This window comes from Ambystoma mexicanum, chromosome 7p (assembly GCF_040938575.1).
Source record: "Ambystoma mexicanum isolate Mex_15411 chromosome 7p, UKY_AmexF1_1, whole genome shotgun sequence".
Taxonomy (NCBI): Eukaryota; Metazoa; Chordata; class Amphibia; order Caudata; family Ambystomatidae; genus Ambystoma; species Ambystoma mexicanum.
In genome coordinates this window covers 507,062,210-507,089,460 of record NC_090939.1, presented here as the reverse complement: position 1 = coordinate 507,089,460, position 27,251 = coordinate 507,062,210, and the positions used below count along the sequence as shown (strand labels likewise).

The window sequence follows — 27,251 nt, the reverse complement described above, 5'->3', positions numbered from 1 at the left end:
GGGGATACAATGCATCATGACCTCGTTTCTTAAGTTTTTGCTTCTTTTCACTTCGGAAAAGCATGTATTTGTAAAAGTTTCAAAGTGGGGGAACACTAAATTTGGAATGCTGCCGTTTGTATTTTTCATTTCGCATGCCACTTACATCATTTCCCCCACCTCTCTTGTATTGGTGAAATTGCATGCTTTCGTTTAGGTTTTCTATATATTGCATGGTCCTGTAACCCATTGGCAGTTCTGGTGACTCTCCCCACTGAATGACACCGGAACCCAGAGATGGCATCATCGGAACCATCATTTCATGTTTGTTGTGTGTTTGCATGATCGGATTTCTCTGTGGTTAAGTTGCAATGGCGCAAATTCTCACGACTCCTGCATGGGGATTGAGTCCATTGTAAAGCAAAGAACAGCAAAAATGTATATCGTTTGGAATATATGCATCTTGAGGCAGTGTCGTGTCCTAAAGCCTTTTTATGTATGTGACCTCATTTACCTGCAAGCAAATCTGCCATTTTGGAAGTACAATTATTGCACAGATGGCTGCCACCGTTTTGTTCATAAAATGTGTGCTTGCACATTCGAGTAATAGTAAAGATCTTCATGTCCACGCTCTCTTACAGCATGCAATGATGCGCTTCTCTGAACTGGAGATGAGGATGCGAGAGGGCCACACACCGACAAGGGACTGCGAGGGATCGCTACTGGCAGGGGCAAGTGAAGGCAAGCCCACATCCGTCATTTTGGAGAATGCCATGGCCGACCCACAGGACAGCATCCGGTGTAAGAATGGTACGTCTTCCGGCAAGAGAAAAACTACACACCCAAAACGTGTATCATCAGTTCCAATAACTGAGACACGCAAAACACGACCAGCCGTTCACATATGATCTGACCCTACGGACTCTCCCGCTCCCTTGACAATTTGTAATGGCACCCATTCTGCTATGGGTTGCTATTGGGGACCTAGCCACTCGCTACCCACCTTCTTGCTGGCTAAAAAGTTGTGCACACATTTTAGAAATACTTTCTTCACCTCTGACATCTCCCATCAGTCTTCCGAAGGGCGCTTTAGTTCCCCACAAGCCACGAGGTCATACCAGTGGCAGTCGGCGCTATACAAATGCCATCCGAATTCTCAATTAACTTCAGTGGAATGTGGTGGAGGCCTTTTTAAAATTTAGATAAAACTTTTTTTTTAAAACTGAACGGTTGATTCTGCACCCCACACCCCTTTACTAGTTAAAAAAAATGGTATCGTTTGCAAGATGGCCCTTTTTACTATATGCATTTTATAGGGAAATATGTCCACTGGAAAAGTAGCTTCTTTAAAAAAGTTACTTTTGGGTCACAACTGACCCATGCCAAGCTCCAGCTCTATCCTATAGAGGATGCTGTGCTGTGCCACTATCCTGCCCGTTGTTTGTGGTGTTGGTCTGTACACGCAGCATATGGCGTACAAAACTGTGATGTGTGCTGATATGTCAGCTCTGGAACCCCATTGAATGGTATAAAATGCACAAACGAGGATGTGGGTGTTGCAGCTGGTGCAGTCCCCAATATACTACACCCTTTCAATCACAAATCCTGGGTGCGATTGGTCATTTATAGCACTACAGTGTCTGTTTTCTCCTTTGTAACCTGCTTTTCTTGTTGCTATGCAGGTGACTTCAGCACCGGACTTAGTAATCCTGCCAGCCTTCATCCAGCACCCGAAGTGGAGAACTCGTTCCTGGAGAGAATGGCCTTTTATCAAACCACAAAGGAAAAAGCCAAGGAACTCTTGGCAGATAGCAGAGCGAGCCCCTTTGCAGAACTGGAGCGAAAGCGCAAACATTCGGGCAGCGATACCTGCCATAGTGAGAGCTGTGAGGAGGTCGCTCCTGGTGACGAGGAGTCGCAGGCCAAGAGGCGGCGCACTGAGAATGGTAAGATTCCACCACGCGTGCTTCAGCGTCGGCTCCATTGCCACTAGAATTGCTGCTGTTCCAGGCACCGCATTCATCATCCTTTTTTGTTATTCAAAAAGATTTGTCGTTGGTACACAAGTTCGTCTTAGTCCACATTTTGAAGTGTGTGGAAGAATGTCATCCTCCCTAGGTATTTGGGCATTTTAAGGCCTTAAAAAAATATACTGAAAAAGGTGCATTGTGTTGGTGTACAAGAGAAAGAGCAGATGGGTACACAACGCATGCACTGAACTTTGTGCTGCAGTCACACTGCTGAAAACTGGCCTGCTGCTTGCTTAAGCGTGAGGTTTGGCTGCCGCTTCCCAAAAGGGAGAACTCTGTGGTGCACAATTTATTGGGCACGCGTTAGCCTTTTGGTTATGATATTTCATAGAGAATATTTCTTTGAATGACCAATGCCCTCACTGACCCACCGAAGGGAAAATGGGTCTCGTTTTCAGATTGCCAGCCTTCAGCAAGCATGAGAATGTGTCTAGATTTCATTCTATTGGAGGTTATTGACCTATTTCATTCTGAAAGCAAAATAGGGGTTTTCTTTGCGATGGGTTGACCAGTCCATCCTCGATTGTTGTGCTGAGGTAGAATGTGATTTTTTTTATGCAGCGGGAGTGGCAGGGCAGAGTATGTGTTCCTTTGAACTAACTTGGTGGCACCTTTTGGACAGCATCCCTCTTGTTTTCCCTTGCTAGTCATGTGGGCTGATTGTAGAGGATGCATCTTAAAAGGCTGGCTCTGTACGAGAGGGGCTCCAAAAGTTTAGTGTGTTTGTTTGTGTGCGTGTATGTTTGACACCCAGCAGTGCAGCCTAGGCATACTTTGTGCATAGTGGAGGGGGCGTCATGATTAATTGTAGTTGTCTTTCGTTTAGATGACTGGCCTGAGAGGGAAATGACAAACAGTTCCTCTAACTACTTAGAAGAGCCCCCTTGTAGTGAGGTGACCAACCTGAAGGTGTGCATTGAATTAACAGGGCTCCATCCCAAAAAGCAGCGTCACCTGCAGCATCTCAGGGAGCTTTGGGAGCAGCAGGAAGCGCCCATGGAGCAGCCCGCCTGTGGCAATGCGGGCAGTCAGGACTATGAGGCCAGCGAGAAAGACCCCAAGAACAAAGACTGGGAGGAGGACAGGCACAGCAGGAGCACCCCAGAGCTGGTCAATGGCACTAGAAACTGGTTGGAGGAGTCTCTGAGGAGGAGTGAAGTGGAAGAAGGTATGCCAAGGGTGTCTGGGGCATCGCTGTACAGGTGTATTTTTTTTGTTTGCGTTTGCTGGCAGCCGATATTGGTTAATGAAGGGGACTCGAATGATGTGATCGTGCTTGCAAATGTGCAGTGCTCTTGCTCCGCTCAGCGAGCTTTAACGTTTTCCCTTTTATTTTAGACATGTCTGTATATGCAGTGTCGCTGCAGATGAAAGGCCTCTCTGCCAGCTCCCCTAACAGCAAGCGCCCGTCTGCCCCCAGCCCCACCCCAAGGATTGACGCCAAGCAGCTGAGGACCGAGCAGAGCCTCCAAGCGGAGGCGCTGGGCACAGACGACGAGGAAGGCTGCCAGGCACTGCTGCAGAAGCACGAGGGCGACAAGCCAACTGGGAAGCGGCAGTGCAAAACAAAGCATTTGGCTGCGCTAGAGCGAAGCAAGCAACAGGCCTCCCTGACTGGCGATGACGCCACGGATGTGGAGAACTCTGATGACAAGGTACTCCTCTTTCTTAACCCCATTAAACATTGGCATGTTGTAAGCACCAGTGCAGACAGTACACTGGCAGTGGGCAATAACCGAAGGAGGTCTCCTCATATGCCAACTCGGGAGTCTGTGTGAATAACAATTAGTCTACAGTTGTTTGTGTATATATTTCATGACATTGTCACCAGGTCTTGATTGAGCTAAACATTTCTAGTACCTTCCAGCAATATTACTGGTCATGTTCACATCTTTGCTTGATAAAATAACTGGCTAGATGTAGATGTGTGTTCTGGCTTGACGATAATGCCTGTTCTTCATGCTCTTCTCTAACGAAATCTAAATCCTCTTGATTCTGGCAGGGTACGCTTCCAAGGGGGTGTAAGAGGCGACACGAGGCAATCTCTGATGGAGAGGCCTCCCCAGGGAAAGCATCGGAGTCAGAGGACAACCTGCTGCAGACCACCTTGTGCATCCCTGCCTCTCAGCCCCCACAACCTCAGATCGCAGATGGACCTCCAGAGGTGATTCCGAGCCGCCCCATGCCCCCGGAAGCACGTAGGCTGATAGTCAACAAGAATGCTGGGGAGACTCTCCTGCAAAGGGCCGCTCGGCTGGGATATGAGGCAAGTAGATTATTCTGCTCATATTACATTTGAGGTCATGAATATAGATTGCGATGGATACAGTTTACCCACATGCTGCACCAAATGGGATTGTACTCCTGCATCAAAAAGGCAATCTGCCTAGGGCATTTTAAACTTTTGCTTTTTTATTGTAGTTAATTTTCCTTTTTTAGTAATGTTTCCAATCCCTGCTCCTTGCTCTAAATCTTGCGGTCATGAGGTGGTCCTTGCTAGTTTAGGCTAGAGCCATGGCAGTGCCTGACACCACTGTATAGAGGTGGGGGGGGGGGGGGGGGGGTTTGTTAAGTGGGTTGGAGCCGTTGTTTCAGGGTGCCACCAAAAGTGATACAATTCAGGGTACAATCTGTCTACTGCCTGGGGATGGTGGGATTTGCAGTCCAACACATCACTGCGGTATGCACTTCGACTGGCGTTTTCTCCACCTCATGCCACATCCTGGCGTTAACTGATTGATTACAGGGGATGTGCTCAAATCTCTAACTGGGGAGGGTGGCTGACCTGTAGTGTAACGTTGAAAATAGCTGACCTTTCTTTGTTCCGATCAGCTGCATTTGTTTGAGGCTGGGAAGGAGTGCTGGTGGTGGTAGGGCTTTGTATAACCTTTCATAGCACTCCAATTTGGGCTAAGTGGGTACGGGCAGATGATCTAGAGCTTTGGTTAATAGTATGAGCGTTCATCTGCACAATACTGCCGAACTCGCCCAATGGAGAGAAGAATTATATACATATGCATCTATTCTGTCTGCTGAACATGACTCTGCTGGTGTTGCTGTACTCCCTCCCACCTTCTGTGTAGATACTGTGTGCATCACACTCGGTAGCCTGCTGGTGGTGTGATACAATCCCCTTCTCCCTTGGGGAGCTGGTGGCAGCAGTGCTGGACTGGGTCTGAGGAGTATTTGTTAGAGGGGGTGGGGGAAGGTCGAGCTCCATCAGCACGCAGCTGAAGTGTGGTGGCGATCTAGACCCTGCCATTAGACAATCGAGGGGTTACCGCCGATCTGCCGCCTACCTTGTGGCTTTCTGGGGAGGGATGCTGCTAGATATTTGGTGGCAGTGGGACAGATGTTAATTCACATGCCAAGAACCTGAGTGTCGTAAAGCTGTGGTTAGATGAATTGCCCATTTGGCATGGTAATCCGCCCCTCGCAACCGAATGGCTTAGTGTGGGTAACCCTTGCTCTCGTTTTGATGGCTGAGCAAGTGGGGTGGCTGCGTCCATGTATATTTGAGGCACCTTCACTGCAGCATGCTGCTTTTGGAGGCATGCAGCGAGCTTGCTTTAGTATGTGGACTGGGCCTACAGTTGTGGCTTGGTCCCACAGCAATGATGTGGCTGTACCGTGTGCGGCTTCAGGTGGCTGGGCTGTCTGGAGTCTGCTGAAAGGGAGGGTGGGGGTATTCCTCCCCTAATCGAATCGTCCACTGTGAATGCCCTGAGTGGTGTCTAGCGTCATTCCGCATCGTTGGGGCCCTCTTTGAGGCATTGGCTGAGTGGTGCGCTGTTTGGCGTAGTGGAACCAGGCCACCAGTTTTTCTCCTACATTGTTACTGTCTCTGACCGACTGTAGCCTGGCCTTCTGTTGTAAGTTTCTACATTCAACCCACAACCCATCTTCTATAACAGACCTCCCAACCCATTTCGTCACTGTGCCGTTCAGAGGGTGTGCCGAGGGGCTATAAGCCCGAGGTCTGTTGGTTGTAGCCCCGGATAGAAGCTCAGGAGTTAGCCCCGAGTCCAGACAGTACCTAGCCCCGGATCTTTTCCAGGCCGAACACCTTGGCTTGCTACCAACATGCATGGCTGCTTCTAGTGTTTTGTTACATTGGTTTTGAAAACTGCGTGTGTGGGATGCGATCGAGGCTGATCACTTCCATATTCTAGAGGGAAATTGGCACACATGGGATTTTTAGTTGTATGCCGCCCGGCTTGGAGTATAGTATAGAGTGTAGCCATATAATCATATCTGGGTTCACACCTTATGTTGGATGAGCCTCCACGTGGGGTCTGGGTCGAACTGTTGCCTCTGACATCTGTGGCCAACTTGTAAGACGAAGGTTCGACTCCCGGCAGGACTAATTCAGCTTTTCACCCAGTACGATGTTGGATAACGCCCATTATTAAATCTGTTGTAAGCAGGAGTACATCGAGCCAATACAACATTCGTAGGTATCCTTGCAGTTAGAGGAATGACCTGGCCTCTACCCGCTATGCCCCAACTGTTCGTAAAGTGCAGTTTGCACGTCAGGAAGCAAAACATGTAGAGCTATTCCCATTCAACGGCATACGGTTGTTTCAGAAAACAGTCTGGGAATACACAATCCCGATCTTCATGCATGGAGTGTAACTGCAGGTTTTGGTGTCGTCGATGCTCGGCTCAGCGGTGCCCTCACTTTTCAGGAGCAGAAATGCGGCCACTGCCGTTCATCCAGACATTTATCGCGTGCGTTTCTAACAGAAGGCCTTTTTTGCTTTTCAAAGCACGTGGAAACGGCTAATAGAGAAGCATTCCAAGGGCCCGCGCCCCCTTAAAACGACTGACGCGCCCGGAGCTCAGTTGCAGGGATTCTCGTAATGGCGGCAGCGTGTGGTAGTTTGACCACCGGGGGAGGCGCGCGGACGAGTTGGCCGCGGGCGTTGCCTTGGACTCGGTGGGAGCGTCGTGAAGGCTCGGGGACGGTGCGGGGAGTGCGAGCAGCGCGCGGGATCTTGCCGCCGCGTGCCCGGACCGGAGCGGCTCCATGCGGTCTCCTGGATACAGTTTCTGGGTTCAGGAGCGCTCAAGAGCAGATTTAGGACTGTGACAAAGGACGCTCCCCTCCCCCTGTGCCAGCGGCTCTTGAACGCCGAGCGTGTACCCAGAGAGGTCGTCCTGCTGTCTCTGCCACAGGCCGAGCGGTTCATAATCTTCGCTAGCAGGAAGGGCGCTGCGGCTTTCAAAGGCACAGTGCATGGCATTGCGCTGCATTCTCAACGCTGCCAGACAACCGAGGCCGCTGCAGCTTTGAGAGGCACTGTGCGGTATGGCATTGCTCGCGAAACCTGCCAGGGCTGCTTATTAGCGGCGGTCTTGGTAATCCTCCACCTCCTTCGGGGATTTCTCCCGTTCGTAATGTATTTGGACCCAAACCATTCTGGTACTAGATTACAATTAAGCGCCTCGAGGCAGCGGAGTAACTATGCTGAAAAGATGGGGGCGGCATGACATCTGAAGAAAAGTTGCCCCAGCCAAATGAATGGGGACAAAATGGTGTGCCATGAAAGTTGGGGGGGGGGGGGGGGGCCGGGCGGGCAAACAGCCCCGCCCCCCCCCCTAAAATTACGCCCATGTCTCGAGGCCATAAACAGGAGGTTCTATACAAATGCAATGCAATACAAGACGTTTTGCTTTAATTTTTGGTTTAGTTTTAAAGAAAGTGTTTTGTAGTAATATTTAATGAAGTGCGTAACCAGTCTGATATATATATTTAAACTGAAAACGAACCGCCTTGGGGTTGGCAAAGCCATATTTAACACTTAACTGCTGTGTGTGTCAGTAATTGCATTTCATTTTCTTTTCTAGTTGTTATTTTTTTTGTACCATCCTTCCCCTTTATTTTTTGAGTGGGGGTGTGACTGTGCTGGCTGCATGCTGCCTGTTGCAGAAACCCGTGCCTAAACATGCCTTTTGCACCCTCTCTCTTCAGGAAGTGGTGCTGTACTGCCTGGAGAACAAGCTCTGCGATGTCAATCACCGGGACAATGCCGGCTATTGTGCCCTGCACGAAGCGTGCGCCCGGGGCTGGCTCAGCATCGTGCGGCACCTCCTCGACCACGGAGCTGACGTGAACTGCAGCGCGCAGGATGGTACCAGGTAAGGAGCACGGCTAAACTTGGAGGTTATGCATCTGGTATGTCCAAGCATCCTGGTCCGGGTGTTGCCACCAGAGTCCTGTTTTAGTCCTTTAAGTGACATTTAGAAATGTTCCTCACTATTCCCAGGTCTGCAGGTCCCTGACAGGGGGCCTTGTGCAGTTCTCGAGAGCTGCAAAGTGGCAATAGCCAGCCTCCTGCTTGGGTCCCCTGCACTTCCCCCTTCAGATTCGTGGGGCCCACCCCATTGCATAGTAAAGATGAGACACCTGAGTATCGTGTATACTAACTACGCTGACGATACCCAGATCCTCCTACCACTCAAAGGGGACTATGAAAAGGACTCGGCACTAGTGAACAAAATCTACAGCATCGTTCAGGCATGGATGGCAAACCATGGCCTATGCCTGAACGATGATAAAAACCGAGCTACTTATCCTAGGCACTGCTTCCCTCATTAAACTAAATACAAACTACTCCATCATCGATGAGAACTGCATACAAGTAGCCAAAGAAGTAAAAACGTTAGGTATATGCCTTCACTCCACCTTATCATTTTCCAAACAAGTAAACTCCCTAGCCTCAACAGCTTACACATGTAAAGTAATCAGAGCAGGAAAACAATTATCTCAGCACAGTTGTCTAACACTAGCCAGAGCCCTAATCATCTCCAAACTAGACTACTGCAACGCATTGTACATAGGAGCTACTAAATCCACCATCAACAAAATTCAGATACAGCAAAACAATGCCCTCCGAGCAGCATTGAACATTCCCAAGAGAGAACACATCTCAGAAACAAGAAGGAAACACAAATGGCTCTCCACCTACGAGAAAATCAGACTCAAAACTGCATCCCTCACATACAAATCACTTTATAATAAAGCCCCACAATACTTAAAGGACAGATTCACCAGAACACACTCCACCAGACAAACTAGACTAGCCAACACCAATCTCCTCCAAGTACCCCTATTCAAACTCGCCACCATAGGCGGAGCTAGCCTCCCAGTGAAAGCTGCCCAATTGTGGAATGAACTACCTATCGCTGCGAGGCTAGAACAATCTTTCTCCAAATTCAGACAATATGTGATCAACTGGTTGACAACAAATGATAAATGAATGCATGAATGTGTCCCTACCTGTCTGTTACCATGTTTTACTTGCCTGTATACTTACAATTATTGTAACCGTGCTCTAAGCTGTACATCTTCTTACCTTCTGCGCCCTTATACCCCAGGGTCCGGTGCGCATAATAAATGCAAAACAAACAAACTTGCGATGCTTGCTGGATAAAAGGGGGGGGGGTGCTTTTCACTAGTACAACTAAGTAGTGCCTTAATGCTACTACTAACTGTGTGAAATGGACGAATGCTTTTACTGCAGCAGAGTAGATCTGTATAGTCTATTGAAAGTATGCGAACCCCTGCTTGGACTACTTACTACAAGTAAATCCACCCCATAAAAAATGGTAGCATATTTTTGCTAGTAGCAATACTGACCTTTGGAAACGCCACATGGCTGACAAATTGCGTTTTAAATTTGGGGGAGGTGCTCTATTTTTGTAGTTTGGAGACTTTCCAAATCCAAAGAGCTCCCTACAAATCATTGACCAAAAGCCCATCCTCGACCTGTTAGGTGGCTTATTGTCTCAGATCTGTTTAGTGGGCGCATTGCAGTCACTTAGCGCGATGGGGCAAAGCATGACATGCAGACCAATGGCAGAGACACCCTCGCGACTTATTAAATTAGTTCTCTGGTTTGGGCCGATACCTTCAGCCGTTTCCCACTTGCCCAGAAGCAGCTAGGTATTCTCCATTCCCGCTTATGCAATGCTATGCTATATATCTCCTCTGCACCTTTCTGCTTGAATTACTTGTGGGTCAGGCCTTTCCTAAATATCTTGGAGGTTCAGGCTGCAAATATTACTCTCGCATATTAACTAAGAGTGCTAGTCCGCAAGACATTACTGCTATAAGGTGTTTTTTAAATCCTCGGTTGTCCATTTGCGTTTTAGTGTTAATGCATTGGAGCAGAACTTGACTAAATCTGCCTCTCTTCCTTAGGCCGATCCACGACGCGGTTGAAAATGACCACTTGGAATGTGTCCGCTTGCTGCTCTCCTATAGTGCCGACCCGACCCTTGCAACCTACTCTGGCCGGACCATTGCGAAGATGACCCACAGCGAGCTTATGGAGACCTTCCTAACAGGTGTGTGCTTGTCTCTTGCATCTAGCAAGACTGTTAACTGGGGAGGGTGGTGGATATTGTTTAGCTTACATCATACTTGCCAACATGACCCATTTCAATCTGTAGGTGCTTATCCAGTCCTGTTTTTTTCCTTTGCATTCTGGGGTTTGTAGTTCCACTTTTCCCATTATAAAACTCGGAATACATGTCCCAGAATGGATGTGCACCTACAGATTGAAATGGGTCACGTTGGAAGTATTTTGCAATGGTTAGGCAGGCGTCTGCATCCTTGTCGAACACGGGCGTTTTTGTGTGGGTTGGAAACGTGGATCGTAACAGCTGCATGGCTAATTGTGCCGGTGATGCATGCAGTTGGGAATGGAGGGTGTCGTATGAGGAAGTCCTTGCTGTCTGAAGGGCAGTAGCATGCCCATGTGTGCTGTTGATGGCAATATTTCAAAGCGTTGGGGAAATCCTTGCTCTGGTTATACTTAGACTGCAGGCAACTCTGAACACAGATCGCCTTGCTTGGTATGTACACGATTATTTCTTTTCTGAAATATGAAATTTGAAATTTTCGAAAAGTTAATAATCATGAACATCACCCCCTCCTTCCACTTCCCTAACCCTTAACACATACATGTTTACCTCCGGCGCCACCTTGCGACGCGAGTTCCGCCTCCCCACCTAGAAGCGGACTTCAGCCACAGGGTGCATTGTTTTTTTTTTTTTTCTTTAAAAAAAATAAACGTCGTCCGTGCTTAACTTTTAGGGGGGGCGCCCCCCTGCAACGCCCGAGTCCCATAATGTCGGGCAAGGGGAGCTTGGGACACGCCCTTGATCTACATTATGCTACTTCGACTATTTTTCTGATGCCGGATTCGACATTTTCGTCCTTTTTTGTTTTTTTATACGGCACCATTGCTTTGCAGAACAGCAAATCTAACTATCCAACACTTGGTTTTGGCACTTGAGGATAGGGTTTTGTTGCCATACAGGACAGGGTACCAACCGTAGTTTTGCCTACTTCTGCCCATGTCCGTACAAATCTTGAGCTCTTCCTATCTGCAAACCTGTAACTGGTACTTCCGATCTGCCTCGCACACTGTGCCCTTTCTTTCTTAGAGCCATTCGTTCTTGGCGAGGGGCCCTGGAGCCCCTCCGCCGAGAATATACACAAGCTCTGGAGCCCCTCCGCCGAGAATATACACAAGCTCTGGAGCCCCTCCGCCGAGAACGAATGGCTCTAAGAAGGAAAGGGCACAGTGTTCGCGTGTTCGTGTGTTCAGAAGGGCGCTATATAAGGCCACATTAAATGCTGTTGAGGGGAACACTAATATCGTCCCACCATAATGAAGTACTTTAAGAATGTTGAAGGAACCCCAGAGACTTTTTGATATCTGAGCAAAGCATCCCGTATCCACCCATCGGGGGCGATTCCTATGCTTAATTCCTCCCTCTACCCCCCCCCCCCCATCACCACACCACAGGGAAAAGAGTAGGCCTTTGCCCATTCTTTTGCATCAGGTTAGAATGTGGAGGTGGGCTGCCAAGGCTGGGCGTTCAGAGTTGGTGTAACACTGCGTCAGTAAGAGGAAAGCAGACAGTACTCTTTGAATAGGACGGCACCAAAATAAATGAAAACCCTGTGTCCCTTAGCATCACTTGGGCCATCCTCCTCCATCTCAGAAATGGCAGTTTCTTTGTGTGGTAACCGGGGGCCTGATCCGAACTGTCCCCTCGGCCCCCTCCCAACTTGTCTAAAGGGTGACGCCTTTGGTGTATTCCCCAATCTTTCGGGGACTCCATTAAGAGTGCTTAACAGGATAAGCCCTGGAATTGGGTGCCATGTACAACCATCAGCTCTCTGCAATTGGATTGTACACACTTTTCTTGGACACGTTGATGACCCCTTTTCAGGATTTAATTTCCATTTGATTCTTTTTCTCCATTTTGTGTGTGCCAATGCAGCAGAGGACATGTGGGTGGGTGGGGGGTGTTTGTCGGGTGTCTGGAATGCTTTGCCACATGTCTTGTGCAAAGGATGAGCAGTCTCTGAATCTGAGCGATGACTCAACGTCGTGCTATGCACCTGGGCACATTTCTCATCCACTCTCTTCCTCTCTAGAGTATTTAACTGACCTGCAAGGTCGTGGTGGTGAAGACGCCAGTATGTCCTGGGATTTCTATGGCAGCACCGTGTGTGGTAAGCAAATGCAAACCTTTTCCTTAACATTATTTTCCCCAGGCTTCTCAGATGCCCACATGCCCTGCCCTATCAACCCCAATAGATGCCAATTTCTAGCATGTGATATGGAAGGTTGGGGGGGTAATGCAACCCTACTGTAATTCTCGGTTAACAATATTAACAATTTTTTATTTCATTAGAGCCAAAAGATGAGACTGGCTTCGATATCTTGGCAAATGCCCCAGGCCCCAGCGATGACGAAGATGGCTGCAGCGATGTTTTCGAGTTTGAATTCTCCGACAGCCCTCTATTGCCATGCTACAACATCCAGGTGTCTCTGTCTCAAGGGTAAGTGCAGTTTACGGTTGGTTTGTTCAGTGGCTGTTGGAGTGGGCTAGAGGTTTGACCAATAAGCATGCCTACGACTATGGGATACATTAACCTCTGCGCGACTGTGAAAGAAGCTAGAGTTTCTGGGTCCCTGGATCATTTTCCTTTTTCCGCCTAATGGGCCCTTGTGACTGTTCTCTGCGTCCTGTCCAGTGTGTGCAGGGGGACCGACTACAGGGAGGTTGAAGTGTTTTCACCATCTTAACCCCCTCGCCCCCCTCCCCCCCAAAAAGATTTGCAAATGGGTTTAATCTGGACTATTCCGATAGTTGTGGTCTTTAGTTCCCCACAGGCCAAACATGTTCATTGTTTCGCAATGTTTTATTAGCACAGAAGAAGCCCATTGACCTGGTCTTTTGTGTGGTTTCTGCCCAGTGGACAATGAATGACTTGTTCAGATTGCATGAACGGTCCACTGGCTTCATTGAACGTACATTTTGGGCTATGCCAGTTTACATGTATCCATATTTACATCAAGTGTTACCTTTTTTTTTCATGGGTGTTAAAATGTGCTCTTGTTTTTCAACTTGCATTGTATGCCTAGACCTTTATTTTTGGCCTCCGAAAACCCTCACCCCGCTCATTTCCATTCTCTCAAAGCAACCATTTTTTTATTTTTTTATTTTTCGATTGTGTAGCTTAATGAGAGAGCACCCTATTGTAACCCTGCCCTCAACAACCAGACTCTGTTCAGGCACTTTGACAGTGAAGCTCTTCACACTTCTGAAGTGGATTACATCTTGGGTCCCTTGTGATCATTCAGCCCCTCTAATCCAATCTGACCTTCCAAACACGCAATAGTGGAGTACCCTTTTTTGCAAAATTCGTGGGCAGAGCTGCCATGTGTCTCTCTGACCTCCCCTCCAACCATTCCTGACTTCGCTCTACCTCACTTTGCTTTCTTGGCTTTGTCCTTCAAGATTCCCAATAGAAAGTGGGGCCCACTTTTCCATTTCACCGTGCAGTGTGGATTTATGAAGGTACATTGGGGAAATATCAGTGATCAACCTCCAGGCCTTCCCAGGTAATGCAAACGCCATAACTTCCACTGTGTGGCTGAGTGCTTCTCTGAATAAATGAATATGGAAAAAAACAGCCTACTCGATCATTTGGAGAGAAAAAACTGAAATGCTGCTAATGGGGTGCACAGGATAAACCTGGAAAATACATATTGTCAAAATCTTACTTCTCCGATCCGTGTAATCTTGTATAGCCCTAAGAAGGCGGCCATATACAATGCTGCTAGCTGGAGCGGATCGCACCTGCCATGCAGCTGTGTAATGGGCCAGACATGTATGGGTCTATAATTAAAGCCTCCACACTTGTACTTTTGGTTCTCGAAAGGAGCTTTCTGTTTTGTGGATATATTGTTTATCTGTAAGATTGATGTTCACTTCACTGGCTGCTGCACAGAACATGAACCTGGAAGTCCTTTTCTTAAATTGCTCTGTTCCCATGGTCCCTTTTAGGGAAATGCAGTTAAACAACACGCTCTCTTGCAATACAATTACCACATATGTGGATACATCTAGGTAGGCAATAACTCTGCCTTCCATTAATCTTTTATAACTTGCTTACTACCGGGGACCAGTCGCTAATCTCAAGACTGGGATTCGAACCTGTGTTGCCATGCATTGTCTTGCTTCCAAGGCGAACGTGTTGCCCCAGAGCTATCCTCCTGGTGCTTCACGAAGGCCGAGTGACCATCATCACATAGGAATGACCCGGGTAGGGGACTAGTTTTGCTTTTGGAACATTCCATCCAATGAGTGTAAAGCGTTTTGCTTAAAACAAGAAAACGCAGAGGAGATGCCATGGAATGTTGTAACAGAAGTCAGGGTGCCAATCTCGTTGCTTGGAATAGTAGGTTCATTGCATTGCAAAACCCCACTGTTCTAAGCAGGAGTGCCGTGCACCCGTAGCCCTCAAATATTTACCCGCAAAACCACTGGGGTACGCAATGTTAAGATGTGGGGGTAAGATGACCTTAGTAAACCTGTACATTTTTTTTTTTAACTTTACTCTTACACGAGGCAAATTCAGTTTTCAGGATTGATGAAAATCGCAATGAACAAAGTAAACACTCCCATTGTCAGCAGTAGCATTTTATTGGAATCTACTTTTGCAGCCGCTTCTGTACATTGCAGGTGCTAATGGCGCTATAAGCTGCGGTAGTGGGTAACCGCTCCACCCCCTGCGTTAACTGACCCTCACTACACACAGGCCCTTAACTTGGGTGAGGGGCTCTAGGGCCGGTACGCGGCTGTTTAGATCACCTCATTATTGCGCTCTGACCCTGCATTGTCTGCATTGGAACTGCCAACATTCCAAGGACCTAATTAAATTGGTAATGGGCAGTTCTTGAATTGCATGCAATTGTAACTGTTCATGCAGTAACGGTGAAAGTGTGCATTTTTTTTTTTAAAGCCGATATCTCATGGAAAGAAGGTTCATTTATTTGTACTTGCAATGTTTCTGGATTATGAGAAATGCATGCACGTCTTCAGCTTGGGAGTGTTATGTAGGCTTTTCTTTGCAATTTGGTTTTAAAAAAATCTGTGGTGTGGTATAAACTGGCACGGGAAAACTGGAGCTCTTGCGTACTACTGCGCATTTAGACAAGTTTGGCCAAAGCGATTGTCACGGTGATCTGAAAACTGAGCAGCGTTTGTTTTGCACAGACTGCCTTAATGCGTTGCGAGTAAGATTGAATTGGTCATAAGTGCCCTCAGAATGAGCAAGGGTGGTGGGTGATCAAAACAGAAATTAATTCTTTTTTTACCTTGTCCTGCAGGCCCCGGAACTGGTTTTTATTCGCTGATGTAATCAAGAAGTTGAAAATGTCATCTGAGGAGTTCCGATGCAAGTTTCCGGGCGTGGACATAATCACCATATCAGAGGCAGAGTTTTACAAGCAGACGTCCCTGAGTCACTTGTTTTCTTGTTCTAAGGACCTTGAAGGCTTTAACCCAGAAAGCAAGGATCCCCTGGAAGTCGTGGAGTTTACCAGTGAACTGCAGACCTTGCTCGGGTCCTCCCTGGAGTGGTTACACTCTGAAGTGCGCACCTTCCCGGCCACCAACCGATGATGGACCCTGATCCCTCCATGTACATAGCCCATCAGAGACTTGTACATATGTTCTATAGGATGTTTATTTCTGTACAGAGAGGACACTATTGCGTTTGGAAACCTAGTTCCTGTGATCAAGGGACCCGAATTTCCAAAAGGAAGGACTTTGTAAGAACTTTTTTTGAACTAGAATAAACACTTTACGTTTTTACAAAAACTCTTATAAATATATAAACTTATTTTTCAATGCACACACACTTTGGGGTACATTTTGCTTTCCCTTGGGACACGTCTATTATGTTTAAGCCACATTGACTTTGCTTCATACAAAGCACTGATTACACAGAACATGGTTTCAATAGGGTATATGATCAAAGTCGTGTGGTCAAAATGTATGGTTGGTTTTACCTGCATTTCGTAAGGCACTTCATATTTTTATGTTTACAAATTTACCTGCTTTGGACGGGTAAGTGCTATTGGATATAATCCAATATTTTTTGTACTTAAAGAAAACTCATATACCAACTAGCTGTTTGAGCTTTTGTATAATAATTTAAATGTGTAATTAGATTTCATACCTCGAAATTATTTGTATATATGTACCTATAATATATATATATTTCAACATTTTATGCTTATTTAAAAGAAAACAATTAACTATTTTTTTCTGTACTTTGTAAAATATTGCAAAAATGTTACATATAATGTTCCAAATTGAATCTGTATATTAAACATTTTCTGAAATGTGTTTGAGATCTGTTTTAACTTTAGATTTTCCTGGTTTTGTATTTATATTTTGCAAAAAAAACTCAAGAAGAGACAATAAAAGGAAGTACATTGAGGATATTAAAATGGCTCGTGCTTATTTAGCATCTATTGTGATGCATTCAATGACTTAGGCAAAATATGTACAATCCTGGGCTTTCGAGTTTTTGTTGGTGCATATTTTGCAGCTGGAATGTTAGACAAATCACTTTCAGAGAAGTGGCCTGGTGCAAAGACAAAGTGAATCTAAAAATGGAAATCTCTGCCAAAATGGACCACTGCGTTAAACCATTTGAAATTGGGAGACCATATGTTGGGGTTCTTAATTACGCTTATGAAGGGGTATGTGTGGCAACGAATATCTAGTGGGAATCTCCATATGTATGAACTTGCAACGGAAAGAGTCTCCAGAGGTGGTCTATTTCTTGGCTTGGGGTGTAAACGATTACAAGAGGGCAAATATTAAGGAACCAATTTGAAACTGTTGGACGCATTTGTGTACAGGACTGTCTTAAGTTCTTGTGCTGTCAAATTCACTGATTTTGTGACACTTGTATGGCAAGATTCTATAACAAAACGCCTGTCTCTTCATGGGGAGTTAACTTATCAAGTGTTTAATGGAGTACATCCTCATCTTAACATGAGTCTGTTTTACTGTTGGGAAGCCTACCACTCCCTCCCCTGAAATTCATGACACGTAAGGAGGCCAGGAAACGCTGCAATCGCCCATTATGTTTTGGATGCATTCCCAAAGGACCAATGGTTGACGAGTATGTGTGAGACACCCCCCCCCCCCCCCCTCGGCCAGCCATATGCCCACAACCAGCCCTACAGGTTTTTGGCCGACCTACCTTGGCCCTGCATCCGCACCTGCCTGCGAAGCAAGAAACCTTTCATCTTTGACTCCACTCTTTCTCCACTCACATTTCAGACATCTCTACAAAGTCTTAACTATCAGCTTCACCTCCTCAGAGGTACTCTGGTGTCCCCTCACGTAGTCCTTATCTTTGATAAATCCACTTCCAGCTTGCTGGCCTCGGAAAAAAAATTCCACAGTAGAGAGCGCTGCCTGTCGACATCCCTCGAGTCGGTGTCCCTCGAAGGCCTCTGTATCGGCGCCGTCGTCACCATAGGTCTAAATAGTCTTGCGCAGCGTCCGTTGCTCAGTTCCGTTTCTCCGCGCTTTGTAAGCCTTGGAGACGCAACACTCGATTCTTCAGTAAACTCTTTGAAAACCTTCATCCTACGATGGCATCTTCGTCTGCTTCGACGCTATGATCCGGCTTAAAAAAATGTTGTGGAAAAAAGATGTCATTAACAGATAATCACAGGATCTGTTTGGTGCCTGGGATCAGAGCACCAGAATGTGAGGACTGTGTCTCCATGACGGCGAAAGCCTTGAAGGAGCGTAGCGGAAGTTAGAAAAAGGTATGACAGTTAAATCTTCTACCCCTTTGATATTGTCCTCGGCTGAGTCAAGACATTAGTCTCCTCACCATCGAAAGAAACATTCCCGCTCGAGATCTCGAAGTGGTTCTCACCACTCATCTAGATCGAGACATTCTAAGAGGCGTCATAGATCTCAGTCCTCTTCATCCTCTAATTCCCCAGAAAGGGTCACCTGCCCCACTAAACGCAGCTCTCCAGCTAAGTGGGAAGAATTAAAAAAAAAATGCTTAGGGTCTTTGAGAACGCGGCCTTGTTCCCACCCCCCCCCCCTGAGATACCTAGAGGTGATACCCCAGATGAAAGACCCCGAAAAACAAAAACACTGAGTCGAACCCGGCAGACAAAAACCCTCCAGCGTCATGAACCCTCGAGTAAAGACAATAGTTCGAATAAAACTGCGTCATCAACGCCTTCGATGCACAAGTCTGTCAACGCCAATGAAAGAGATCCTCGAAGCCTCGGACCCCAACTGCACTAGGTGTCAAAGGTCCCATCGAAAGTGGCGTCAACAATATCGATGACAGAGTAGAATTCCGATTCTCTCTACGACATCGAAGCCATTTTTCGAGTTCTTCAACGCAGTTTGTAGGTTTGTCGAGACCTATGACGTCTCCATTGACAACTACAATTTTATCCCAAGCAGTGTCTACCAATTTGGCACCCTCTTCTCTTGAAGTGGGTTTTACACCTTATCCACACTCTGACAACTTCAGAGCTTTATCCTCTATGAGGAAGGAGAGGACTCGAATAATGGGAGAACTTTTGGTTTACAGACTAGAGGAGCTAATATCTGAGGAAGTTAGAGAGATCTTCAAGAATCTTTACAAGATGCCAGTGGCATAGATGCCTCTCCAGAGGCAGAATTTGCCAGACCAGAACCTGGAGAGCATGCAGAAATGTCTTACATACCGTGTATGGGGTGGACAACACCTGCAACCTCTTTCCAACAAGATGATCTTACAGACATCTTATATAAAGGGCCTCCAAGAAGACCCTATAGTTCCTTTTCATGCAGCATTGCAGAGAAAAATAACTGCAAATTGGGAAACACAGGAGGTTATCCCTGCAGTAAATAAACTGCGAAGTACAGTGTCGGCCTCAGACCCTGAATACTTAAGTAAACACCCAACCCCAGACAGTTTAGTAGTGCAGGCTGCGATGTCAGCAAGTTGTAAATCGGCATACCCCACTATTGCACAAGATGGTGACGACGAAAGATTTGATGCCATGTCTAAAAAGATCCTTTCAGCATGCAGCATGGCACTTGTCTGTTAACGCAACTTGCACGCTAGCGAGATTCAGTCACACCCTTTAGGAGTGCGCTTCATTGGCGGCTGACAGTCTCCCAGAAGTGGAGGAACGAGACGCATTATTAAATATCAAGGATGCGATGTGCGAGTCCCTCCAAACCGGTCTCGGCACTGCTGACCGCATCAGCAGAGTTATGGCGGCGAGTACCACAATCCGCAGATGTGTGGTTGCGGAAATCTGGTTTTGCTCTTGATGTACAAGCCAGGCTTCTAAATATGCCCTTTGACGGTACCTCACTATTTGGAAAGAAAGCTGATGACAGTCTGGAGAAATTGCAAACCTCAAAGGCGGCAGCAAAATCCCTTGGGGCTGCAATTCGTCAAACTCCAAATTGCCCCACAGGTACGTCCTGGCGGGGAAAGCCCTTTCCTTTTTACTCCGCATTCGGAAAAAGGCAGATGGCAGCCAGCTCAAAGGGGCCAGAAATGATTCACCCGTGGTGGACGGGTCAAAGGTACCAAGTCCGTATCAGCAGTTGCAGCTTTCCCCTCTGCATCTGTGTCAGCCGCTTCTAAACTCCTCTGAGGTCTCCCCACACGAAACACTAGTAGGAGGCAGGTTAACTCAACATCTGACGGAATGGCAGGCTATTACGTCAGATGCTTGGGCATTGGCAACAGTTGCCCAAGGTTACTGCCTGCCTTTCCTACACACTCCTCAGTCATCCACCGGGGAACAACTCTTTGAAGTTTCCAGACCCGCTCCTTATGCAGGAGATTTCAGACCTGCTAGAGAAAGGTGCCATAGAACTGATACCTGTAGCGGAGAGGAACAAGGGTTGGTATTCACCCTACTTTCTAATACCAAAGAAGTACGGAGGATTGAGACCCATCTTGGACTTGCGAGAATTGAACAAATTCCTCAGGAAGGACAAGTTCTCCGGCATTGGATCTTTCGTAGATTCAGATGCTTGAATATTCCCTGTCATCAGACTGGGAATCCTTGGTGATAAAAATTAATTATAATTATTATTATTTTTTTAATATACATCCGTTCCTCCCTAGTGAATGCATGTAGATACTACATTGTGGCTAATGAGCCACTCCATTGTGTAGTCCCGCAACCTCACTTTGGTCCTTTATGGCCCCAACCAATGAGGTGGCAGGGCTTAAACTCTGCCCCAGGCAGCCATCTTAAGATTTTTCACTGCTGTCTATCAGACAGAAGGAATCCTCCAGCTCTCTGAGCCTCAACACCTCCGGGCTCATTCAACCACGGGTATCTCAGCCTCTTCAGCTCTCCAAAGAGGAGTTCCAATTAAAGACATATGTGCGGCTGCCACAGGGTAGTCTGCACATACGTTCAACAAAATTCTGCAGTCTAGATTCCTCCACTAGCCAGGACACTAAATTTGGGAAAGCTCTGCTGCACTATGTGCATTTAAAAAAAAGAATGTTTTTACTCCTGCCTCTGATACACATTACTGCTTTGGGAGTCTATCAAAGAAAAGGAATACGTGGGAGGACACAATCCATTCGAAGAACAAGTTACTTACCAACTGTAACGTTCTTTCGACTGGATGTTCCTCCCACGTATGCCTTATCGCCCCGCTCATCCTTCCCTTGTAGGGAATAAAACTTCCCTTGTAGTTGCAGCCTATGCTCCTTCAAGGGTATTAACCATCTCGTACAAAGAAAATACAGCACCTCAAAATCGAACTGAGCAACGGACGCTGCGCAAGACTATTTATACCTATGGTGATGTCGGCGCCGATACGGAGGCCTTGGAGGGACACCGACTCAAGGGACGTGGATGCGCAGCGCTCTCTACTGTGGAAAATATTTTCCAAGTCCAACAAGCTGGAAGTGGATTTATCAAAGATGAGGAATACGTGGGAGGAACATCCAGTCGAAAGAACGTAACAGTTGGTAAGTAACTTGTTCTTCTCACTTTCCCCCAGAGGCCATCTCCAGAGTCCTGGTTCGCTTTCCAGGCTAGACTATTACAACAGCCTCTTCCTCAACCTCCCTTCTTCTGACCCGCACCCTCTGCAACTCATCCAGAACAAGACCTACCCTTGGCTTCAAGCCCTGGGACTGCATCTCTGCGGCACTGAAACCGCTTCAATGCCTCCCCGTGACGGCAAGGATCAAATACAAGACCCTTTGTATTGTTCACAGGGCTTTCTGGGTCCTGGGACCTACCTACTTGCAACACTGCCTTCCTAAATACTGTCCCCCATGAGCCCTCCACTCATCTACCTCCAACCTTCTGCGAGTGAGCCAGTTCTTAAAGCAGAGCTTTGGAGGGGAAAAAAGTTTTTTCAAAATTGATATTTGTATCTCTATACATTCGTGTTTAAAGTGTGTTTGTGACTACTCCTGAAAAAGTTCTACATTCATGAAGAGGACTGAAACATGTTGAGTTTTTCTTTCTAAATGTCAGCTAAATTCAGTAGTTGATTCACAGACCAATTCAGGGTCTAAACAGTAATGGAGTTGACAAACGTTTGAATTGCCGTTCTATTGAATAATGAATGCATAGAATATCCGGCCTTCTATTGAGAAGAATGTATTGTCACTTAAAATACAAATTTATGTTTTTTAGAATTATTTCATGAATTATCTTGTACTGTGATCTCATATAAAGAGATTTTTAAAGAATCTTAAAATATTTTTTTGAATTGAATAATAATGGTGTTCGATGAGGTAACAACTGTTGATAATCTAGTTTCTACCTTTCTTTTTTACGATTAGTCCTACCTACCCAAATTCAAGGTAGAGTATCACCTCAGTGTATATTTGGGTTTTCCCCCCTTTCGGTTGCCGTAGGCCGTTGGAGACACCATGAAGACATAGCTGCGTTAAACAGGAAGCACACGTGCAACCTGCTCATTCGGGACACTCGCACACCAATCCACACTGAGAACATGCGTGTACAGTTCTATGAGCTAGAGGACAGTGACATATAGATACTGTCTGCATGTTTAATATTTTGCCACTTAGGATCGCTACAGCACCGCAGAAACGAAGATGACGGAAGAGCTTGTGCATATGCTTGCAGAATCTACACGCTATTAACCCTATGGATGGGCGCTACGGAAAGCAAGCAAAGAAATAATGGAAGAAATGGATCGGGCCAGGAGGGACGAGATGGAATGGGAAAAGCAACAGGACCGGTGGGTATCGAAGGCGTACACAGGGAGCAGCATGAGAACGGCAGGGATGCACCCGAGGGGGGCAGGAGCACAGAGGGGAGGAGAAGAGAAAGCAACTCTTTTTACAAACATTGATCTCGAAAGTGTAACGGTGCGCTACCCACTCCCATGTAAACTAACATTCTCAGACGGATTCTGTAGTGAGGAAGAAGAGCTGGGGCAGCTGTAACACACAATAGGGGACACGCCTGTCAGCGGGGCGGGCACACAGGAACACGGGATGCCCCACGCGGGTTACACAATATAGACATTACAGACATTGGCGCAGACATGGAAGATGAGAGAGGGCCTATCCAGATACAACAGTATAGACTGTCACCTGAAGAAAGGGATGAATATTCACAGGTGCCATTATTAGAGAGAGGGGGGACGAGGCAACAATATGTACCCTGGAAACACACAGACATGGAAAACATTTGGTACAGGTTACCATCCTTAAGTGGAGGAGCAGGAAAATGGATATACGAAATGGAGAACTTGACGGCAGGGCACAGGCTAGCAGTGGGGGACATCAAGGGATTGCTAGTATCCATATTGGGTGATGCTGCAGATGACATATGGAGGGGGGCAGGTTTCCCATGGGTGACGACACAAAACACAACACATGACGGATCGCCATTTGCAAATTGCAGGCATGCGGTATGGTAGGCACTAAGGACACAATACCCTGACACATCAGACAAGGAGACAGTTATGTCATGCAAGATGCGTGACGATGAGGATCCGGTTAGCTACATCAAGAGATTCAAGAGCTTTGGTGCCTTGAGACACGAGAGCCGTGGGACAAAACAATAGCTATCTTCTATCACATCTTAAGGGTTACCAGAGCCAGTGCAAAGCCAACTGAAGAAATTGGTGGGGATGGAAGCAAAGGCCTGGTCAGAAATACAGCTTACAATAGTGCACCATTGTAGATTATGGCAGAAGATTAAACAAAAGGCAGAGGATAGAAAAGCAGATGACGCTAAATTAGTGCAGAAGAAATTGTCAAAATATGCTTTAGAGGGGGCAGGAATCACCAGCGCAGCACCACAAACTCAGACAGCAGTGTCCCAACTGCAGCTCCAGCAACAGCTGCCACAATATAACACAGCCCAGCAATACCAACCACCCATGTGGGGCGTGGGGGGTAAATGGGTATGGGTGGATACCAACCAAACTTTAGAGGAAGGGGAGGGTTTACTAAGGGGCGGGGCTTCGGGCCACAAGCACACCATCCCGTAGGTGGGTTCCGGGGCTACCCACAGCAGGGAGGGAGGAGGATGATTCCCATGGCAGGCGCGGGAACCATCCCAATGCTGGACGTGCGGACAGTTAGGTCACATTTCTTGCACGTTGCAGATACGGAGCAATACAACAAGGGTGGGGTGAGCAAGGACAACAAAACTACCAAGGAGGCCAGAGTGGGTACTATCCACAGGCAGGGCAGCAGCCAATGCCACAACAGCAGAGCATACCCCAGCCGCAGACACACCACCAACCGGTGCCAGGGACATCGCAACAACCACCACAAAATATCCAAACAGCACAGCAACTGACGCGGTTACAGGACAACATACAACAACCAATGGAAACGGCAGTGGTGGTGCCAGTGACAAAAATGGGAGGGGTTACAATAATGGGACACAACCCTTACACTGGGAACAGACACTCCCTATACCCACAGTAGGACAGCCCACAGACTACCTTGCTGTATCCCATCCTATCGGTAACACCTAACTTTGCGGAGGAACCTCACATAATGGTGGCGATAGGTGACAAATTTGTTTAGTTTCTGGTCGACACGGGGGCCACGAGGTCATGCGTACGGCAAGGGAAATATACGTTGTCAGGCAATGCCATGAACACTCAAGGATTTTCTGGGGCTCATGAGATCATGACTTATCACTACCCTTACTTTAAACACGCGCCTGTAAACATCTTGGGACGTAACATAATGAGTAGACTGAACATGACCATCTCCTTCACAGACAAAGGTATAGTGTGCTCCACACCAGGCATACACATGCTCACAGCCAGGCAAGTACTTCAGGCGTACTGTGGCAAAAGCGTACAGATGGGTGAGCCAGTGGACCGCGAAGTATTTCAGTATGGCATGGACATGGCACTGGCATGGTTACCCGGGGTCGCAGGGAAAGTGTGGAGAAGGCCAGGTGAGCATCTCTTTAGACCAGAGATGCCAACAGATGAGAAGGAAGGAACGTTTGTATCCATCGAAATAGAAGGAATAGTGGCTAGAGAGGATTGGATTGCAGTACATCCTCTAGACGACAAAGGAAAGGCAGTGGAGCACAGTAATAGCACTATCAGAGGGGTGTCGACTGACCCAAGTATCAGACGAGGAACTTTTCTCACAAGAAAAAGAAGAGGGTGAGATGATGCTAGGGATGAGTGTGTACTTTTGGCTACGATTAACATACAGGGAAGTGGCCCAGAAAATGGCAGTGGCATTGGAAGCACCACTCCCCGCACCACCCCCTTCTGCGAGGAAGACTTAGCAAAGGTACCCACTTCACTATGGACAACTAGTCCCTATGATGTAGGGTGCATTAAAAGCATAGGAGGAGTGAAAATTAAACTGAAAAAAGGAGCAATTCTGCCCAGAGTTGGACAATACCCACTGTAAACGGATGCAGATGAGGGCATTTATGAGACAATAAGCGCCCTCATAGAGGCATCCTGGTCCCATCAGAATCCCCCTGCAACACTGATGTGTACCCCGTCCGCAAGGCAAATGGGGTTCATGGCATTTCATACAAGATTTGAGACCCCTAAACCATATTGTGGAAGCAGAATACCCAGTAGCGGCTAATCCAGCCACAATACTCTGCGGCATTCCAGCTGAGGCTACACGGGTCACCGTAATTGACCTAAAAAATGCCTTTTTCTCGATAGCACTGCATCCAGACTCACAAGGCGTAACAAGCTTTATGTACCGCAACACAATGTGGAAAAACACAAGATTGCCCCAAGGGTACTGCAAGTCACCATCCATTTTTAGCAGGGTGATCCAGATGGACCTAGGCAACATTGAGACAGAGTATGATTCTGCAATATGTGGATGATGGCCTCATCTGCAGCACCACAGAAGCGGAGTGCTGGAAGGACTCGGTTAAAATGCTCACTGTATTAGCAGAAAAAGGATACAAAGTAGACAAGGCAAAGCTGCAATACTACCAGGAGGAGGTTCTGTACATAGGCCAACTAATATCTCAAACGGGCAGGCACATAGCACCAAAGAGGGCACAGGCAATACTCGTCACACCACAACCAAAAACAGTATGACAATTACAACAGTTCCTTAGTCTATGCAATTATTGTAGAGCATGGGTATTCGACTACAGAACCTACAGAGGTCCTCTGCTTACAGCCCTCAAGGAAGCCCAAATGGGAGGGAAGAAGCATTTTCTCTTTTTATCCGCACATGCAGGGTTTTGCATTTAATAAATGTATATGAATGAATGTTAGAGATAGGTTGAAAAGTTGATTTAGATGTTACCCCCAATTAAACACCCTGAAGCACTGTCTCATCAATATATTCATGCTCTACGAAGGCCCACACACTCCAGACCAAGGCCACCACATGTATATTACAACGCATTCATAGAATACATAGCCCAAACGTAGCCACAACTCCACCACGCCCTACCCATACTTAGAAACAGATCCATAGGGAACATTTGGGAAGATTTATTTGCATGGGCATTGAATGATTATTTAGTGAACCAGGCTTGAAGTACTTATAAATACTAACCTCATAACGCTTTTTATCGCTATTTATAGCCTCATCAACAGCTGGACAGGGTGGTAAGCAGTGTGTGTGTGTGTGTGTGTGTGTGTGTGTGTGTGTGTGTGTGTGTATATATATATATATATATATATATATATATATATATATACACATACTCATGGCTGTGATAATAAAAGTTGTTCGTACAACCGTGTGGCTAATGCTGTACACTGAATTACTAGCCGCTGTCATTTGGATTTGGTGGCTGTATACCGCTCTGCTGGTCTCTGCAACCCCTGATACAAACACTTCACCTACCCAAACTGCAAGGAGCACTGTGTCAGGTGGTACGACCAGCACGGATGAAAAGGTAAGAAGAGGTAAGCGTAGTGCTAGTACTGATGTTAATGGGGTTGACACATATTGTGGGATGTCTTAACCCACTTCTGCTCTGCCATGCGGCATCACAGTGTTATGATGGTGCCAGAAACATCAAAATGGCCGCAAAACCCTTGTGCGCGCCAAAACCTCTGAAAATTGTGCGTTGCAAAGCACAAAAAGATGGCTGCCCAATCTGACATGCATGTTGTCAGTGGTGGAACAGAGATCTCACTCCTGAAAACATGTCACTGGGCTCCACAACATATGAAGATGGAGAACAGAAGGAAAAGCAGTGCTTTGCTAAAGGAAACCCCCAAATCTTGCTTTAAATCCTTTTTTCTTTGTTGCTAAAACTGCAGAATGTCGGTACAAAACACCCTTAAACATCAAAAATTCTTGCTGGGTGCTACAATTCACTAAGTATAAGAAATCAAGGGATTTCCACAGCAAAAGTGGCCTGTCTGTGGATC

General features: G+C 46.8%; 1 protein-coding gene across 7 annotated transcripts in view; it reads left to right on the top strand.

Annotated features, from left to right (window-relative positions):
* Positions 1–16,840, top strand: part of BCOR (BCL6 corepressor) — a 437,367-nt gene extending 420,527 nt beyond the window's left edge. For 4 of the 7 annotated variants that reach the window (XM_069636543.1, XM_069636545.1, XM_069636541.1 and 1 more), the window contains 10 exons: positions 621–789; positions 1,662–1,925; positions 2,836–3,177; positions 3,348–3,664; positions 4,012–4,275; positions 7,984–8,150; positions 10,216–10,361; positions 12,469–12,546; positions 12,729–12,876; positions 15,713–16,840. In XM_069636543.1, coding sequence (XP_069492644.1) covers positions 621–789; positions 1,662–1,925; positions 2,836–3,177; positions 3,348–3,664; positions 4,012–4,275; positions 7,984–8,150; positions 10,216–10,361; positions 12,469–12,546; positions 12,729–12,876; positions 15,713–16,007 — 2,190 coding nt within the window. In that variant the 3' untranslated portion in view covers positions 16,008–16,840. Of the gene's footprint in view, positions 1–620; positions 790–1,661; positions 1,926–2,835; positions 3,178–3,347; positions 3,665–4,011; positions 4,280–7,983; positions 8,151–10,215; positions 10,362–12,468; positions 12,547–12,728; positions 12,877–15,712 lie in introns of all 7 variants that reach the window. The other 3 variants (XM_069636546.1, XM_069636544.1, XM_069636547.1) reach the window with 3 other exon arrangements.
* The last annotated feature ends 10,411 nt before the right edge of the window (positions 16,841–27,251 follow it).